An 18805-nucleotide genomic window follows, 5' to 3' on the forward strand; every position below is an offset into this window, starting at 1 on the left:
TTATTTCTTTCCTGGTTATGCTTTTCAACCTTCCAGAACAGTTTTGCTGCCCTCTGTCCCTTTTTTTGCTAGCATTGGTGAGAGATAAGTTGATACCAAGAGTATCAAATAAAGGTTAATTTTCATACTTGCTGCCAGTTGTATAACAACCTCTCTTGCTTCCTCTAATTTTGTGGCCGACTCTATCAAGTTGGACATTCAGGTGTGAAAATTTGTGCCGTATTCATACTTGCTGCCAGTTGTATAACAACCACTCTTGCTTCCTCTCAGTCTATAGCTTTTTCTTCCTAAAGGCTACTAATTAAACCCTGTTGGTCCTAAACTTAAACCGCTGTTGTTCTTTTGCGGGGACTGTCATAAATATGGCCTTGATGCTATCATGCTCTGTGATGTCCTTTAAACGAAGTTTCTTCCTTTTGCTCTATCGGTAAATTACATTTTCTACTCTTGGATGAATCACCTAAAACCTGCACGTCCAAGCCTTCCAACTACAATATCTAATGTGGAATCACCTAAGACCTGGTCATTAAGCAACTAAGACATTCCTTTTATGTTTCTTGTTTAGGTTAAGAAACATTGATAAAAAACAAAAAATGGAAATACAAAGAATATAAACACTAAAATCGTTAACTTCATAATAATGGTAGATTCAAAATTCATATAGAAAACCAAGTAAAAAGGCTACACCATTTAAAGCAACATAGAAGTTGTAGTGAACTTTCTTAGAGTAAATCAACTACCTAATATCCCCTATAAGGTTCTCCTGCATTAAAGAAAACCAAAAGCATAGTAAGGATAAGTTATTAAAAAGTTAAAAAACACCATAAAGTATTTTTTGTTTGAAATACAGTACCTTCCTCAGATTGCTTGAAAAACTTCTTTATACACAATGTTCTGTGTATATCCTTTTGGCTCATCATCTTCCCTTTTGATTAGAAATTTTAGCCCCTGTCTAGATGTCGTTCTCGAAACAGCAACATATAACTGCCCATGTGTGAAAATTGGACGTGGTAAATAAACACCAACATGGTTGAAAGTTTGTCCTTGACTCTTGTTTACTGTCATTGCGTAACACACTTTGATGGGGAATTGTTTCCTCTTGAAGACAAACGGCCACTTTGTGTCAGTTGGAGATAGGACAATTCTTGGAATATAGACAGGTTCACCTATGTTTGTACCTGTAATTATGAATTTGCTTATATGATTGTAAAGTTCTAAATATAATTGAATAAAAGAATATTAATTGGATCAATGATTTTTCATTACCGCTATAATTTTTGCTTCAATAACTTTGATCCCATCCTTGTCACAATCAACCTAGTTCCATTGCAAAGTCCCGCTTTTGATTCAAATTCGCATTAACATTATAGGAACACCAACTTTCAGCTCAATGTTATGGTTTGGTAATCCAGAAAACTGAGAGTATTCAAAAATTCAAGAGGAAAGAGAACGCCCCGTTTCAAATGAGACTTTCTGTAAAACAGTGAAGTAATAAGATAATAAAAGTTAAATTTTGTAAAAGAAAAACAGTTATTTATATAACTACTTTTCTTAAGGTGGTAACCTTCTATAGGACAAAGTGTGTCTGCACTCAAGTAACTCTGTAAATCTCCTGGAAGTGATGAAATAATGTATGAGTTGATTTCATCAACTGTTTCATTCTTGGGGGCCAAGATGCTTCTTTCCTTGAGGTACTTTACAGAACCGTGATTGTTTGCAAAATCTGGATAAATATTTGAAACAATATCTTTAATTGAGTCTTCTGATTCAGGAATAAGAAGATCATCTGGAATCTGTATCCATGTTGGTTCAATATCGTTCTCCATAGAAATTGCTGGCAACTTTCCGTCTCCTAGATCTAGAACCCATTTGCTGAAATCTTCTATAGAGCTAGCTATTTCTGGATTCACATTGTCACTTTTTAATCTCATGTTTTGAGTCAGATGAAAAACTTTACATTTTCCCCAGATTTTAGACCTGTCAAATAGAATTAAAGATGGCAAAATTAAAAATTGCTCAAGGTTACTAAACGAATTATTTGATAAAATTAAGATTGTTTGATATATTCAAAGTGGTACCTGTTTATTGAAGCGTCAACAATGTCACCTCGTTTACCCCTTGGAATAACTGGCAAAATCTGTCTGAAGTCTCCACCCATTAAAAATGTTTTGCCGCCAAAATATTTGTTATTTTCATCCATTATGTCTTTTAAAGTTAAATTGACAACTTGAATCCGTGCCTATGAGTCATTGGAGCTTCATCCCATAAAATAAGATCTGCTTTTTGTATTAGCTTCCCAGTTCTTCATGTTTTGAGATTTTGCATGTCGACTCTTCAATCGGTAGGAATTTCAATATTGAACCTAGAATGTGCCGTTAAGCCCACTTTTGGTAGGAGTAGTGATGCTATTCCGTAAGAGGCAACTGCAAGAACAATTTTACCTTCGGATCTCAGCTTTGAGATGATAGTTTTGTCTGATCGCCTTTCCGGTTCCTCCACCGCCGTAAACAAAAATATACACCTCCATTCTGTGAATATACCGCCTTGGGTCGATCGAATACTTCACGTTGTTCATTATTAAGGACTTCATGCATTCTAATGTATTCATCACGTAGTGAACGACAATCATACTCAAGTTCTCCTGTGATCATTCTATTACCAGTTGCCATCTGGTCTTTCATATTTGGAAATGGGAAGTCATTGACCTTTGCCAAAGTTTTACCTCTTCTGAGCATGATTTTTTCAATCTCGCATAGAGTGTAGTTCTTTATTGTCTCCTCTGATAAAACCAATGTCTGATTTCCATTGATTCTTCTATACTGAAATAACATGTCATCTCCTAGTGCCTGGTGATGTTTTTCCCATAGTTTTTCAGGAAATGATATCTCGCACATCAACATTAGTGTCACAAACAGCTCTCGCAATGCTTTAGGACATAACCATCCGCTAGCTTCTTTTAGTGCATCATCCCACTCTTTGTCATCATCGAGCAAACCTAGTGCCTGGCAGGTAAATTTAATTGAACAATTAAATATGTATAGTTTAAAATTAAAATTCAGCATATATTAACTTCAGGAGTTTTTCAAAATAGACAATAGTAGTGTGTATGTGTTTCCTAAGTTTATTTGTAAAAGTTTTAGGAGAGTCCCTTTTCTTTATTGTCGGATTAAGTATGCTCCTCCAAAAGTGCTTCCACCGTATCAACCAACCTATACACACTCTTGAGACGAAATATTGGCACGAAAGTCTCTTAGCAAATGTTTTGTAAACACTATTTCTTTAGGGAAGACATCATGTGCTCGGGTTATTGCTAATGAAGCAGTAAGTAATGAAAAACTATTTCCTTTTTTCCCCATTAATACACACATTTGTCAATTTCCGCCTATAAATAGACTTACATTTGTGACCTGTTCTACTTGAATTTTTTTTGCTTGCAAGAAATCCTATTTTCTGTTACTAAATTCAGCTAAACATGATTTACCATGTTTTGTTGTCATATCTATTCCTTTTACTTTATTTTACTTTGTTGTCATGACTCGACCGCTAAAAGAAATGTGTTGTTGCCAAAGGAAGCAACATGATACTTAGTGATGAGTGATGACCTAATGAGCGGATGGACTGCCTTTCTCAGTTCAACCTTAACCTGCCTGAGGTTTGGGTTAAAGGTAGGGTAAGTTCTAGAAACCCACAGACATCACCCCCACCAATGCAAACACACATAATCCAAAAAAGCTTGCTAAATCTTTTTACAAAAGACGGGACCGGGGTAGGCCTTCATCTTGGCAGCAGGGCCAATCAACAGCTCTAAACTGTGGTATGGATGAACACTACTAACTTACTTCCACATATGCATCAGGCCATACTTGCTTTGGTTTTTTCTATGTATATCATGTTCATTGTGAGTGCATGAATCCCAAGATGCAAGCTAGCGGTAATTGATTTAGAATCCTGCTACTTCTTATACATGCAATTATTTCTGCATTATTTATGAATGTTGTTTTGTCTATATTGAAATAAGAACTTTATGCATGTAATGTGCAAAACATTCTCTCTAGTACTTTTGAATAGCCTATAAGACCATGGTTTACATGAGACAGGAATGGAGGCAACCTGGAGAGTACCGACTGAAATGGCTTTCACCTCCACTTTTCCTTACTTTAGGAGGTATTTGACTGCATCCAAGTTGCAACCTTCATATGTTTCGGTGAGTCTTTTATTTTTTCTTCTTTACATTCTTTTTATATATTTCTCATTGTGAAGACAGAAGACTCTAATTAATTCAGGCCTAGATACTAAGTTTATGTAAACAGTTGACACCATAAAAAGCTTGTATACATCTTCTATGCCCAATCTATATTTTTTCGTAATTACATGTGGTGACTCTTCAAAATGTCAACGTAGACTTCAATGGAACTCCTTCCATTAATTAGGATATTCATTTGATAATGAGCAGTGGCTTAGACTCCTCAATTAATACCCAGCTATTGGGTTCATCTCTGGTAATGTGGCTTTCAAGTCGAACCACCTAAAGCTGATACAATTGTGTTGTCTCCCTTTTGAGTATTTAGAAGATGTAAAAGCTTATATTAGTACAATGAGTCTGTCAGTGTTTGGTAAACAGTAATTCAACAATATAGCATGGTAAAAATGATATTTAAATTATATTCATCTAGAAATAACTATTTGTTGACATGATTATGTTGTTTAACTTCCCAAGATCCAACAATTATAATGATATACGAAAACAAAATTTCATAAGTTACCTCACACGCTGCTTTGAAAGTAGGATAAATAGTTCCATTGACTGTTCTAATTTCTTCAAAACTTCTAGGACCTTTGACAATATTAAGCAACATCCGTAAGTAAAATCTCTCCCCTGATGTAGGGTGAGCATAGTAAACACGGCCGATCTTTCTTTTACCCTTTCCCCGTCTAGGAGTCCACACTTTGTCATTGACTTGCCAAACCCATTTAGTGGGAAATTCCATATAAGTAAGTTCTCTAGCAGATGGATACATGGCATTGGCTTTAAACCATTCTGTAAATTTGGTTTTTGAAGCTTTCTCGCGTTTGATGACTTCTTCTGGTAAATCATTGTCACCGTAGTAGACAATTTGTTCTCCTTCAAGATGAAATGGCAACCTCTCTACGCTTGGGTCTCTGTATTGAATTTCAAAGTTTAATAATCTCCAACATGCTTCAGAAGCAGAAAGATAACGACAATCAAGAAAATGTCCAACTTCGTCCACATCTCGAATGATTTGCTTCCCCGTGTCTACATCTGTTGCGACATTCTCAACAATAAAAGCAGTGGCTCTATCTTTGCCCTTGTTAATATATTTGAAAAGATACTTTATCGATCTTGCCTTATTACAATGCTCAACATTTATGTGTGCTTGAAATTTAACACACAAATCGACATTATGTGGTATTACCCACCTATTGTCCAGTTCCTCAGTCTTATCAAACACTTTAACCGTTACTTTACGACCATTGTTTCTTCTCATATAAACGGTGAAGTCATTGTGATCAATTGTAGTATGACTGTTAAAAGCCTTCGGATAGTGTTTAGAACATTTATTTTCCAACATACATGGCGAGCTTGGATTTTTATCTCCACAGGGTCCGTGTATCATAAATCGTAATAATCACTTTGCGATAATAACTTTATCTTCTCGGGTCGAAGCTCGGCTGATATTAACTTATTTATCTGAGCAGGAGTTTTGGGCTTGGAACTATTATCCAAGAAAAGCAATATATGAGCATGAGGTAATCCTCTCTTCTGAAACTCTATTGTGTATATTGCTGCAAAAACAAAGAAAAGACAATAAAAGAATTTAAGGTAAGCTTTTCATATAAGAAAAGATCATTAAATCCAACAGGGCATTAACTGCCAAATTATGCAAATTTTTTTTTTTTTTGGAAACTATAGGAAAGTATGGATTTTAGCATAGCATCTATTTTGAGTATGATACTGCAAAGTAAGTCCTAGGCAAAATGGACAACTCTCAGATCACCGTCTGGCTTTGTAAATAGTTAACATGTGGCTGTAATCAGCCAAGGTGCAATAGAAACCTGGATTCTATAGGTCATCTACCTTCTCAATAATGTCTAAACAATTAACACAAAAAAGTTTTTAGATGCAATAGCAACCTATACGTCGCATGAGCATTGGCATCCCGAACCAATTGGATGCTTCCTAAACTCCCCTGCCATAGGTTTTGCTAGTATTCCTACACACATTCATCAGATACTTTCTCATCTATTTCTTGAATAGTTCAGAAACTCCTTTTACCCTGTAGCAAAATGAACAATATCGATACATTTAATTGCTCTTAGGGCCCAGCCAGTCCTGTCCAACCCGTTTTTGTTGTATTTGCCTAAATGAATATGCAGCTCATGAAGCATGTCCTCGAGATTTATATACTGTTTGTTTTAACTATTGCAGGCCTATCTATGCGAAGGTGATGCTTTCTTGGCCTTGGAGGAAATAATAAGACCTATAAATGAAATTGGGGGAAAAAGCTGAAAGCCAAAAATAAGGATACTATTTACTTTAGGTATGTACCAGTCATAATTTTGCGTCCCATGTATCAGATGCATGAAGACACTCTTTGATATCATTTTCTATATCAAGTTTACTGGAGTTTTCATGTATTATGATGTAGGGTTGTTCTTATGGACTGCATAATAACGCAAATCCCTTGTTGATTTCCTGATTTCATTATATTCACGTTCCAATTTGCTAAATGTTTTTTTCCACTACCTAATTTCGACACTGTTGGGCATAAAATAAGGGTAGGACTATTTACTTGTTTCATTTTATTGTGTAGCGTGGATATAGTTTTACTTGTTTCGACACTTTCACATAAAGCACTGGTTGACATAGAATTAGGATAAGACTATTATTTAAGCACTGAGAACCAAAGTTTTTCTCCGTTGGAGCTAATCCTTTTTTAAGATTGCTGTTGGGAAAAGTTAACCATTCTTTCTAATGTAAGATTCCCCTATTGTGCATCTTTTGTTTTTATTGTAAATTTGTAATAGTGGTCTATGATGCTATTTTGTTTTTTTAGATTCAATCATCATCTGCATAATAAAATGAAGCAGTTCCCATGATTCCCTGCTCTACTATGCACCTCTTCTAGTCGTTTGTATGGATCTAAATATCTGATACAGGATTTTCACAGCTCAAAATGTGTGGAGTATTGCTTGGATACCTTTGGGTTTGCTGCACCATTTCTCATAAGATGCAGTCATTGGTTGAAGAGTAATTGAGTAGGTGATAAAATTAAATATATGAAAATTATCCGGTTCCAATGACCTCGTCAAGATGTGTCTCAACTCCTAATCATCATGGTACTTTTACAAATAACATATATTGTTTGGTTGACCATTAGATCGTGGTCTTGAAAAGAAATGACATGTATGGATAAACCGCTAAAGGTTTAATTTGTCTACCCCTCGGTCTGACTTCCATTTCAGTTTTGTTTAGTTGAATTTTTAAAAAGAGCTATTATTAAATTTTGTCTTTTTTTTTTTTTTTCTGATCCTTAGATCTACTTCTAACTTGTGTGAACTGTATTATAAGATGATGCAGTAGATCTAAAGAGTAGGCACAAAGGAAAGCTCGAGACAGAAAACTTACTACAGCCGAGAGATGTGAACTGGACTTCAATAAGACTGGTCTACATTTATGGCCCTTTGAACTACAACCCACTTGAGGAATGGTTCTTTCACAGATTGAAAGCTGGTTGTCCAATTCCAGTCCCGAATTCAGGGGTTCAAATAACGCAACTTCCATGTTAAGGTTATCTCAAGTATAATGTACAATTCAAATTTACAGCTATAACTACTTTTTATTTTATTTTTATTTAATTCTTAAATTTCTAACACATTTAACTGTGGAAACACATTACAGGATTTGGCCATTGCCTTTATTAAGGTTTTTGGTAAAAAGAAGGCATTCCCATTCCGTGACCAGGTAAACACATACTAAATCCACTATAACATATACTAAATTATGGCAACAAACATTTCAAAGAACATGTGCAACAGGTAAAAAGTAAAAAAGAAATGTGTGTGGCACTACATGAATGCTAAGGCCATGGTTATTTATGTTTTTTTATGTGTTTGAGTTAGGACATATTTATTGTTTAACTTTTCAAAAGTAGGGTCATTGACATTTAAAACTTATGTGAAAACATTTAAATATAAAGACTGACCTGCCCAAGCTTTACCAAAATGTTTACGCCGTTTTACCAAATCGGATCATTAACTTCGTGCGGTTTTATTTCAAATACCCGAAAGCAACAATATCGGGGCATCTTCGTGTTTTAGTCCCTTAGAAACCTTGTCCAATGCCATTTGAATTTCAGACCACTTGGGGTTGCAAGTAAATGTGGTGAAAATGTCAGGAGTTCCAGCCCATCTGGAAATGGCTATGGCATCCTGATAATTTTGTACCATATATCTTGGACCACCTGTAAAAGACGATAGTAAAACTAATCATTTGTCATTATAAATTTATTTTTAAAACTTGTAAGTGAGTTTTGGGGATTTCAATAGACTTAATTACCTGTAAAAGATGATGGTAAAACTAATCGTCTACCAACAGATGCAGGTTTAGTGTCCCCAGAAACAACAGCATCAACCAAACCTTGGTACAATTCTGCACGAATAGTATGTTGGTTATTTCTAACCCATGAAAGCCTCATCTCCTCAACAGCAGTATATGCATCTACCCAAAACTGTAGCTTCAATCGTTTACTTTTGACTATTGTTAGCCCTTCATTTACTCTCATTTGCATTCTAAATGCATAATACTCTCTCATGGTAACATGTTGTCTTTTACCCACTTTACTACCATTTCTGTACTTGGTTTCAGGCACATATCCATCACCCGTCGAAATAAGAGAGGGTATTGCATTGACATAAAACTTGGAAAAGTTTCATCAATTCTCTTTAAGCCGTATCCTTTCTTGTCAACAATAATGTCACGGTGACCTTGAGATTCATCTCCATTACCAACAATGAGAGCAGCTACCTCATTAGAAGTTGGTAAGTTGTAGAGCCTTCCATCAGTTCCTCTTGTGCTAATGAGTCTTATACTAACATCAGCGGTTTCAGATTCTTCAAAACGATCTCTCGCCATTCTGTAAGTCTCAAATTTATTCTGTTGTTTTCATTTAACATGCTAATAAGTCCTGCTATAATGTTTGGATCCAACGGTTTCTTCTTTTCAATTTTCTTACTAAAAGAGTTCAATCTGTTTTGCACTTCATTGCCTGTATCATATATGTATAACTGCCCAAATTTAGGAGTCTGGCCTGGAACAAAGGGAAAAAACAAAATTAACTCATAAAAAACATGTAAAAACATAATTATTACAAAAATTCAAATGACTAATTATTTGCTCCATTTTTCATTGAAGAAAATCATATTTACGGGAAAAATCTAATATCCTAGCCAATAAAAAAAAAATCTAATATCTTAATATCTAAAAATCTAATATTTTAAAATATTTTGAAGAGGATATTGTACTTCATTGGCTGTATCATATATGTATAACTGCCCAAATTTAGGAGGTGTACCTGGAATTGGTAGCAGGGAACCAATTTTGTGGTGATTTTGTCCGCTAATCTTAAAAACATAGGGTCCCCTACCATTGTTTATTTTTTTATCAACCACTCCCCCAGTTGATGTGAAAGCAAACATCGTGTTATACGCCCTCATGTTTTCTCTGTAATTTGTAGACATTGAACCACCTTCAGAATCTAGTAGCTGGTTTAGGAATGGAGGTGCATCAGCTAAAAGAGGAAGCTGAACTTTTCCATGGAGGCAGCATATTCCAAACTTTGGTTTCTTGGTCTGCTTTGTTCTACCAACCCTTTCTTCATACCAAAGTATTGCTCCACAAAACGAACACATAAACTTTGGCTCTCCAAAATTCCAGGCTTCATGACAATTTCCTGTGTTAAACACAAACATATAAATTTTTTTAGGAATTTTTATCATAATACAAAATTAAAATATATTGAAAATCTTACTTTTATGTTCAGTTTCATTTGATATGTCTTCTTCATCACCATCTGATTCACTACTCCTCATTTGTGAATAATACTCTTCATCTAATGATACAGACTCATTAAACTCGGCAACAACGGATTTTTTCCTCTTCTTCTTCAGGTCACTTCTTTTTTGCTTGGAAATTGTTTTAATTAATTCATTTCTTTCCTGATTTTGCATACACTCAATACCAAGAGACCTTTTCCTTTTGTCCGCTAAATAACTCATTCGATTAGATCGATTAAGTTTACATTCTGATTTGCTTAAAACTGGATAAGTGCACTCCCAAAATCAATCAATTAGTGTTTTTCTGCCGCAATATTTGTGCTAGTGTATAACATAACTCAACAAAAAGAGGAGAAGGTATATGAACTAATATCATAAGGTATTGTGTACCATGACAACTTCACAACCACAGAGATTGAAACAATATCATAAGTGCCTGCAATATCATAAGGTATTGTATACCTCATAAAAACATGAATATAGGTATTAAGATTGAAACAATACCTATTTTTTCCTTTGATTTTTTTCTTGTCCTTCTTGCTGCTCTAGGTTTTGCTCTATTTTTTGATGCTCTACCACTGGTTAAAGCACGCTTTGATGTTCCTTTTGATACCATTGAAGCTATACAATTGAGAGTTTTTAGAAAATTGAGTTTGATATAAGAAGTTGAGTTTTTGGTTTAGTAGGTTTTAGGAATTCAAATCTAATTCAGCTGCTAGGTTTGACAGTTTTAAGAAATAAGAAGTGCAGTTTTTGGTTTATTAGGTTTTAGGTATTTTGTTTTATTAGGATTCGTAGACTTTTAAAAAATAAGAAGTTAAGTTTGTACGTATATAAACATGCAATGTCATATAGTCGTTACTGATTGATTCAACTAAATACTATTCTGTTATTTGGACATGCGTAACTAATTAGCTCTAATCAAATAGGAAAGAAGGAGCTATTTTGATAAAGCCCAAAGGGTGAATTTGGCATGTGAGCGAACCTTGCTTCAAGATATTGATGATGCAAAGGTAATGGAGGTTATCCTTGAACTTAATGTATGTATTGTGGAATTTGAGAACGGAAAAAAAGTGTTGAATTTATGCACATTATACATTTCCTATGAACTATATTTGGACTTTTTCGCATAAAAAAACATAGATAACTGGACTTGTTATCTTTGAAGATCTGCTTTGTTACGCTTTACGACCGCTTTGTTCGCTTCGCCTACCAAAGAAACTATTGTGTAATGTTCATACTAATTATCTTAACATTAAGATACTGAAAACATGTTAGTATGAATAGCGGCATAGGTTGTCAGTTGATATTTGTTCCTTTTGACGGTCTTGCGTGTTTTTATTCATCTAGTCGCGTGAAGATCCAATTGGTCTGTAGATTCTACAATACCTTGTGACAGATATGATATGACAATTGACTATAACCAAATACCTGTAATTTGCTACTCTGCGTTTTGAAATGTTAGTTTAACTTATCACCATGATTACCTTTTAAGTTTTATTGAGGTATGGGGTCATAAGGTGATGTTCCGTTTTAGCATGATGATGAGGCAGACTCTGAGATGGTTGGGAAGTTTGATGCGGTGGTGGAATACAATTTCTCAATCTCTTTCGACCGGCCCTCTCTGATGTTTAAGGAGGGCATTCCGCGCCAAAAAACCGTTTTCTCGTATCGTTTAGATAGATCGTCATGGGTTCTTCAATCTTTTGTTAACCTTTAGCTGCGGGCCTTTGTCCACGGAGAAAGTTGTCGAATAGCAGCGTTCTGGCCCCCGGGGCGCAGTAGAAGACAGATCAGAAGAGCTAGCTAGAAGAAGGAACTATTTAAGGAAGGGAATCGGAACTATTTAAAGGAATTCAAGTTGCAGCCTCCTGTTCACTTACCCTTTTTTGTATCCATCTTTATGGGGTACTAAGTTTTTTTTTTGCTCTACATGGAGTACAGAGCTATAATTCCTGGTTTAACTCAAAATGCTCTGGAATCCCCCAACACTCTGACGCCTACGAATGGTACCTCCCCCCTCTTGCTCCCTATGTATATTTGTGTTACTAAAGGGGTCTAAGTTTGTACCTTGCCCCTTTTCTTGTTTATGTTCGCAGCCCAATACGCTATAGTTTTCAAACTTTGAAACATTATAGGGAGAGGATAAGAAATCCACAGTTGAGCATCTTTATCGGTTAAGGGACATCCGATCCTTCATTAAACTTCCACTTAATTTATACAAACCTCCCTGTGGTTCTGGTGTGTCATTGTGATCTGTGTAGTATGAAATGAAGTGGTAATCAAACCCGTGACATCGAATCCTTCAGGAAATTTCCATTGAATATTAGTTTCTGATGATTCAAATTTGTAGAGGAACTTGAGGAGTTTTATTCAGTACTTTGAGGATTGCGCTTGGAGTTGAGCAAAAATGAGCTGCAGTAGGTTTATGTATGTGTGCTCAGTTTCATCATTAAGATGTTGCATTGATGAATAGGCTAGTAAACTGGTCCAGGGTGTGATGTAGGCTGTCTCAAGTCCTATGCTATCGCGGAGAAATGCCTATTACAATCTTTTAATTGTCTGAAGTACGCTATCTCTAGTCTCGTTTCACGATTTTGCTTTTTTGAATCATTGGGTATTGGCTATGCCTACAAATCTGATATCCATTAGTTTGTGATAACACTTTACATTCAAGTTTTGCATAATAATTATCCATTTATAGCCTTGGGATACAAAATTCATCGAAGAAGAACAGCCTACAAAGACATTTCTTGTCGCCTTTAGGATGAATTTGTTCCCTGCCCAAGTTGATTTCAAAGGGCTGATGCCCGACTGTGCCAAGAACCATTACAGCAGAAAAGGATTCTCGAAAGTTGGACGAAACGCTCATTTTGTGCTTGACCTCTGTGATGAGAAGTTCCAAACCATAAAGCTCCCTTCTTCCATTATTGATGCCATCAGATATCCTACTAAAGTGTTCCTACTTCCTACCGAAAATACATTGACTTCGATTCTCAACCTCTATCCAAATTTTTGGCCGGGAACCTCCTAACACCTCTGCTTTGCATTAATCTCCTTACTCTGGCGACCTCACCCCGCCACTGTCGATGCAAGGATGTTGCCGAAGTAACACATGAGATGCTTAATCGGACGGATCCAGTTTCCATACACTATCGATGCATGCTTTCATCGATTCCCCGAAGCTCTAAACGAAAAACGAATAGGCAAAGATCGGATTTTCAACCCACTCACGATCTTGTCTTCCGAGCTATTTGTTAGATCATCAATACTTCCATCCGGAGCGGAACCTCATCGACCACTCTCAGTTTTGATCTCTCGGTGCTCTAGGTAGTTTGTTATAATAGCATTGGTTGTGGACTTATGAGACATAGAGCTATGTCTTAGAGGTGATAAGAAGATGTCCGAGTCCCGATGGATATTGCTCCTCAATCCAAGTTCTTGTGGGGTGTTTAAACCGAACGCTCTCTGAACCTAAAGCCGATACATCATCGAACCTTTACGCACTATGAGGATCTCTTTCGGTTCGGATTGGCCGAGATGAAGTAATCTCGATAGTACCATCCTGGAATATGTAAATTAGTAAAATATTTAGGAAACACCGCGTAAGTTATAACCAGGTGAATTGTTCAAAGAATTCCTGATATTTTAACCCTTGTTTTTCAAATAGAAGGCCATGCAAGAATTTCATTCAGAATATAAGAAAGACAAATAATAGGAAAGATGAGATGTGACCTTACTTCAACAGAATTGCAGTTTCTATTTTCATCCATTTCATGATCGCTAAACTTGCTTCTCAAGCTTCTATCCAGAGACTTAACAATTAGCATTTCTATTATCAGTAGTGGTATTTAGACTGTCGTTGTTTGAAATAACTTGACGATTGAAAAAAAAAAGGGACAATGAATAACCCTTATTCTGTTATCTGCATCCTTGTAATGGTAATGTATTACTATATGTTTTTGGTTTTTCTGATATTATTTAACTCTTCTAGCATGAATATATCTTTTTTGTATTGTAAGTGTAGGTGGGAAGATAGTCATATTCATGTACAGTACTAAACACCTTTTAGATGTCTTAGTTTATTTGGATATATGTTTGAATTGATGTATGCATGTTGATAATGTGATTTTCGTGCTGTGTATCAATTTGTCGTTACATTTCTTGTATGCTTTGCAATTTGCATGAACTTTTAAATTTTTAATGACATGAGATAGTAAGTTTTGTTCGAAAGTCTGGACGAATGGTGGGATACCTGTTCGGGAATTTTGTCTTTAAACGGGAGTTGTTGATGAGCACGGGCTAGTATGCTCTTTTGTTATGTACTCTATTTTTTCTACATTTTCTATTCCCACTGTTGTAGGGTAGGATATCTCATCCTACACAACCCTAATGTTCTCTCTTGGTAATTTGTAAAATATCTCTACTTTACCAATTGAAAAAGAAAAGAATACATAATAATATCAGAATTTGACGGACATGTCGGTGTGCTAATCACTTAGCAAGAGTTTATATATTATCACAATATTGTGGCGTTGTTGCTTATACACTTTTCAATATATGTTTTAAATTGAAACTTCTCAACCGGTGCTTGCTCGTGATGAAAGAGGGAATCCTCTTAGAAAGGATTATTACAAAGCAGCCCCTTTTATCGCTAGGTATCGTGCCAAACCTTGCTTGTTTATACCTCTAGTCTAAAATTCATCCGAATGATTTATTATCTTTGGGTAGCTTGTTATAGCTGTCATTATAATATCCGATCTCTTATTTTAAATTTGTTCCCGATCCAAAGTGGTAATACACATGATGACATGCTACTCGCCAAACTTGAAAGCGCCTACACCGATTCCGGTGACCATGGGTCTTCAATGGTAACTTATTTTTCTTAAACTTCAAGTTGCTGGCATTTGTTTGAATATATAACATATAGCATCAGTGGGATTCTACCATCGTCTCACTGGACACTTTGTTATTGCAGTTAGTGTTCAACATGGAACAGGGTCTTCCATAACAGGCCGAGTGGTTAAGTTTCAACCGAGTTAATGCTCATGCTAGGAAGGGTGTGGAACTTGGTCCTGCTCGCTTTCTTTTGAGGTATGATTTCCTTCTGTTTGGGTTAACATGACAGCTTTTGAAGAAAGTGAGCATTTCATAGATAGGGCCGTAAATGTTACTTATATTGTTTTTCTTGCCGCGTAGTTTATCTGGTGGTCATGTTGTGGGAAGTTTCTCTCCCCATGAAGCATTTGCTATTGGTGGAACTAACAGTGTCAGAGGTTATGAGGAAGGTGTTGTTGGCTCTGGTCGATCGTATGTGGTTGGTAGTGGAGAAGTGTCTTTTCCAATGGTATGTACTTAGCATAGAGTTCCTGCTCTTTCATGTCATTTAGTTTGCTGTACGTGATTCACCTGTTTTCATAACCAGGTGAATTGTTCAAAGAATTCCTGATATTTTAACCCTTGTTTTTCAAATAGAAGGCCATGCAAGAATTTCATTCAGAATATAAGAAAGACAAATAATAGGAAAGATGAGATGTGACCTTACTTCAACAGAATTGCAGTTTCTGTTTTCATCCGTTTCATGATCGCTAAACTTGCTTCTCAAGCTTCTATCCAGAGACTTAATTGTTGCAATTCCACTTCCTTCAACATCTCTTCAAAAGGGGAAAAATGAAGCAGAATATGAGAAACTATTATCCAAATTTTATCACAAACAAAGAAATTGAACAAATGGACCCAGTTTGACATCATGGCATGTATACCAACCTTTGATCTTCAGCTCCATTCATTCTCTGTAATATAACCTATCCAAGATAAAAATAACACTACATCACGAATCTCAAATAGGCTATAAGAAATCAACTCATACATTATTACTTCGTTGTTTTACAGGAAAGTCTGCTGAACAGGACGTTCCTACTTCCTACTGAAAATACATTGACTCGATTCTTAACCTCTATCCAGCTTTGGCCAGGAACCTCCTAACACCTCTGCTTTGCATTAATCTCCTTACTCTGGCGACCTCACCCCAGTTACCTATCAATGCGAGGATGCTGCCGAGTAACACATGAGATACTGAATCAGACGGATCCAGTTTGCATACACTATCTGCTGCATGCTTTCATCGATTCCCGAGCTCTAAACGAAAACAAATAGGCAAAAGATCGAATTTTCAACCCACCCTTGGACTATTCAAAGTCTATTGCAGGGAAGCTTCGGCCCAAGGCATTGTCATTCAACCGATCGGCAGGAAATCCGTTGTTTCAAAGCATTCAAGTAGTTCAACGCTAGAGTTCGAGGCTTTTCGAAGTTATGTATTATCTTAAGAGAAGAAGCGGCATCTTGCAAAGCATTAGCATTTTCTTCTAATCCTTTTCGATCATCCATTCCCGTGGGTTTGCTCGATACCGGTTCATCAGATCTTTGCATGCTTTGCAACCTCTACATCCCCATGTTATATGATCTTATATTCAGAAGTATGCATTAGTTTTAGGAATCAGCAAGCGTCATTGGGTTGGTTGTGACGCACACATGCTGTTAGAATTGCATTCCAAGAAAGTGAATCCAGATTGGTAGTCATCTTGTCAAAGATATTGAATGCAGCAGAGAGAGATCCAAACAGTTTGTGTACATTGGCATGAACTGCAATATACACTAACTCTTTTACACGTCTCATATGTAGTGGTATTCTATCCCAATAATCTAAATGCTAAGGTGTGAGGTGAGGCGTTTCACTGGCAAAAGCCTTGCGGCAACAATCTCAAGGTGTGAAGCATACTTACGATCATTGGACTTGTGAAGAATTAAGAGGATGAAAATTAAGAATTTGGTTTAAGTAGTTTTTAAGACTTTTATTTTATTAGGATTCGTTTTAAAAGAGATTAGGAGAACCAAATAAATAAAGAATAAAAGAAGGAGAAAGTAGTAAATCAAGGGAGGTGTTTCTAATTATTAGCACCTCCTTTTTTTAAGGAGTGAATGAGAATGCACGGTTTGGAAAATAGAGCGATATGGTGAGGAGAGAGGTAAGGTGCGAGCTTTTATATATATATATAGACTAGTAAATGGGCACGTGCGTTGCACGTGTAAGTCATATAGTTGATTTATTTATATAAAATTTAATATGACAAAATAATAAGATAATTGTAAGTATAATAATTCGGCAGTATTATTGTTTTGGATTTGAATTTGGAGACGCTAATTATTTTTCTCAACAACATCTTCATCTTTAGTCATCTGCATGTTTGCCTTTTCACGTGCTACACAAAAATATTTGAAAATGTATCTAGCTGCCTGTTTTCAATTAGCAAGTTTTTAGTACTTGTGCAAGGAACTATTTAATTTAAAGAAAAAAAAAAAAATATATATATATATATATATATATATATATATATATATATATATATATATATATATATATATATATATATATAAAAGTAAGGAAAAAAATGAGAATAAATAACTCGAATTGACCTTGATGTTGCTGCTGTTATAACTTAGTTCTTGAAGTTACGCATTGAACTGAACAAATTCATTAGATTCTAGTGAATTAATGTCTTGAAAAAACGTTAATAGTTGTTTGTTTGTAATAAACTCCTTTTTTTTCGATGTACATTGTAAAAGATGTATATGATAAATCATAAGTACCATTTTTACCTTATTGTATTTGAAATGATCAATCGAGTTCATTGGTTTTATGATTAAGAATGCCAAATGAATCTTACTTAACCAGTAGAAGCTCTGCATGATGTTAGAGAGAGTTTGGGAGAAAAAAAATTGTGATTAGAGATGGTGAAGATGCAAAAAGAAAATACATTTAATTTGCTAGGATAAATTATTAATAATTTGTTCCTTGTGGTATATAGAGTTTTTGATGTTTTGTTTAGTGGAGCTGTAAAAGTGGGCATAATTTATCAGATCAATTTTTTTAGTGTGAATGATTTGGACCATCAAAGGGAGTAGCACATTACCCAACCGCTTGCCTTCCTGTTACAGACACGTTCGATCGGAGTTTCGCATGATTCATCTACTATGGATATGATTATAACACCCCGTCTTTTTATTTCATTTCCTATAATAATATTAATAGTAATAATAATAATAATAATGTAAATAGAAAACAGAAATAGGATATCCAGTTGTTAGGATAAAAGCCCGTCAGTAAGTAGATAGGTTTAAAACCCTTGTTTTTCGGAGAGGTTTGAAAAACTAGAAAATAGGGGTTTCTCACGTAGAGTTTTTTTTTTTGAGAAAAACAAAACGAGAGTTTTAAAAAAAAAGTGAGAGTTTTACTGAGAGAAAAAAAAAGGGGTTTTGAACGAGGAAGATTATCGTTTCGCGTGGATGATGAGACGACGGGGGTTTTAGATTTCGGGAGCCGTTCGGGTCGTTCGATTTTAACAAAGGAGTAGTTTTTTTTCTATTTCACCTCACCTTGAGATTTACAGTTTTATGGGTACGAGGAAAAACCGAGGTTTCCCCTCAGTATTTTTGTTCTGCATATTCTTCGATTGTTGTTTTTCTGTCGAATTGATAAACATGTTATTCTACATACTGTTCGTTAGTTTGCTGCTGTGATCGACTTAGTCGGGGTACGGTGTAAACAAACTTAAGAAATAAAAAGATGATTTTGAATCATATTTAGTCATTGATATACGTTGGATATAAGCTTGTTCTGCTGGAGTTTGGGTAAGCCGTTTTTATTGGGTTTTGGGTTGAGGTGTTGATGTAG

The 18805-nt window shown here is 35.6% G+C and overlaps 1 protein-coding gene and 5 long non-coding RNA genes across 9 annotated transcripts; 3 read left to right on the forward strand and 3 right to left on the reverse strand.

The window, feature by feature from the left end:
- Positions 1-611: 611 nt before the first annotated feature.
- On the reverse strand, positions 612-1161 carry LOC147473150 (uncharacterized). The gene is made up of 2 exons (XR_015210554.1): positions 854-1161; positions 612-763 (listed from the first exon to the last, which is right to left on the reverse strand). It is a non-coding gene; the product is annotated as an uncharacterized LOC147473150 (long non-coding RNA).
- Positions 1162-2450: 1289 nt separating this feature from the next.
- On the reverse strand, positions 2451-5507 carry LOC147473151 (uncharacterized). Its single transcript, XM_086587771.1, has 2 exons — positions 4764-5507; positions 2451-3002 (listed from the first exon to the last, which is right to left on the reverse strand). The coding sequence occupies exons 1-2, from the start codon at positions 5505-5507 to the stop codon at positions 2451-2453; spliced, it is 1296 nt and encodes a 431-aa protein (XP_086443897.1).
- A 2089-nt stretch (positions 5508-7596) lies between these two features.
- On the forward strand, positions 7597-8901 carry LOC147473152 (uncharacterized). Its single transcript, XR_015210560.1, has 3 exons — positions 7597-7810; positions 7922-7984; positions 8888-8901. It is a non-coding gene; the product is annotated as an uncharacterized LOC147473152 (long non-coding RNA).
- Positions 8902-8913: 12 nt separating this feature from the next.
- On the forward strand, positions 8914-11220 carry LOC147473153 (uncharacterized). Its single transcript, XR_015210561.1, has 3 exons — positions 8914-9157; positions 10143-10188; positions 11004-11220. It is a non-coding gene; the product is annotated as an uncharacterized LOC147473153 (long non-coding RNA).
- Positions 11221-12692: 1472 nt separating this feature from the next.
- Positions 12693-15973, reverse strand: LOC147473154 (uncharacterized). Of its 4 annotated transcripts, none has more exons than XR_015210565.1 (4): positions 15841-15973; positions 15620-15728; positions 13815-13889; positions 12693-13639 (listed from the first exon to the last, which is right to left on the reverse strand). It is a non-coding gene; the product is annotated as an uncharacterized LOC147473154 (long non-coding RNA). The 4 variants fall into 4 exon arrangements; XR_015210567.1 differs by having other exon boundaries at positions 13622-13639; positions 15615-15728; XR_015210568.1 differs by lacking the exon at positions 13815-13889 and having other exon boundaries at positions 13582-13639.
- LOC147473155 (uncharacterized) lies at positions 14865-16105 on the forward strand. Its single transcript, XR_015210569.1, has 4 exons — positions 14865-14945; positions 15053-15168; positions 15274-15421; positions 15967-16105. It is a non-coding gene; the product is annotated as an uncharacterized LOC147473155 (long non-coding RNA).
- Positions 16106-18805: the final 2700 nt, after the last annotated feature.

This window comes from Coptis chinensis, unplaced genomic scaffold (assembly GCF_015680905.1).
Source record: "Coptis chinensis isolate HL-2020 unplaced genomic scaffold, ASM1568090v1 utg4374_pilon_pilon, whole genome shotgun sequence".
Lineage (NCBI taxonomy): Eukaryota > Viridiplantae > Streptophyta > Magnoliopsida > Ranunculales > Ranunculaceae > Coptis > Coptis chinensis.

Bases quoted from the DNA above. Each gene is read 5' to 3' on its own strand.
- LOC147473151 (XM_086587771.1), bottom strand. From the start codon at position 5,507: ATGAGAAGAAACAATGGTCGTAAAGTAACGGTTAAAGTGTTTGATAAG. The intron at 3,003-4,763 runs GTAACTTATGAA...TTTACCTGCCAG, and splicing joins CTTTCAAAGCAGCGTGTGAG to GCACTAGGTTTGCTCGATGA.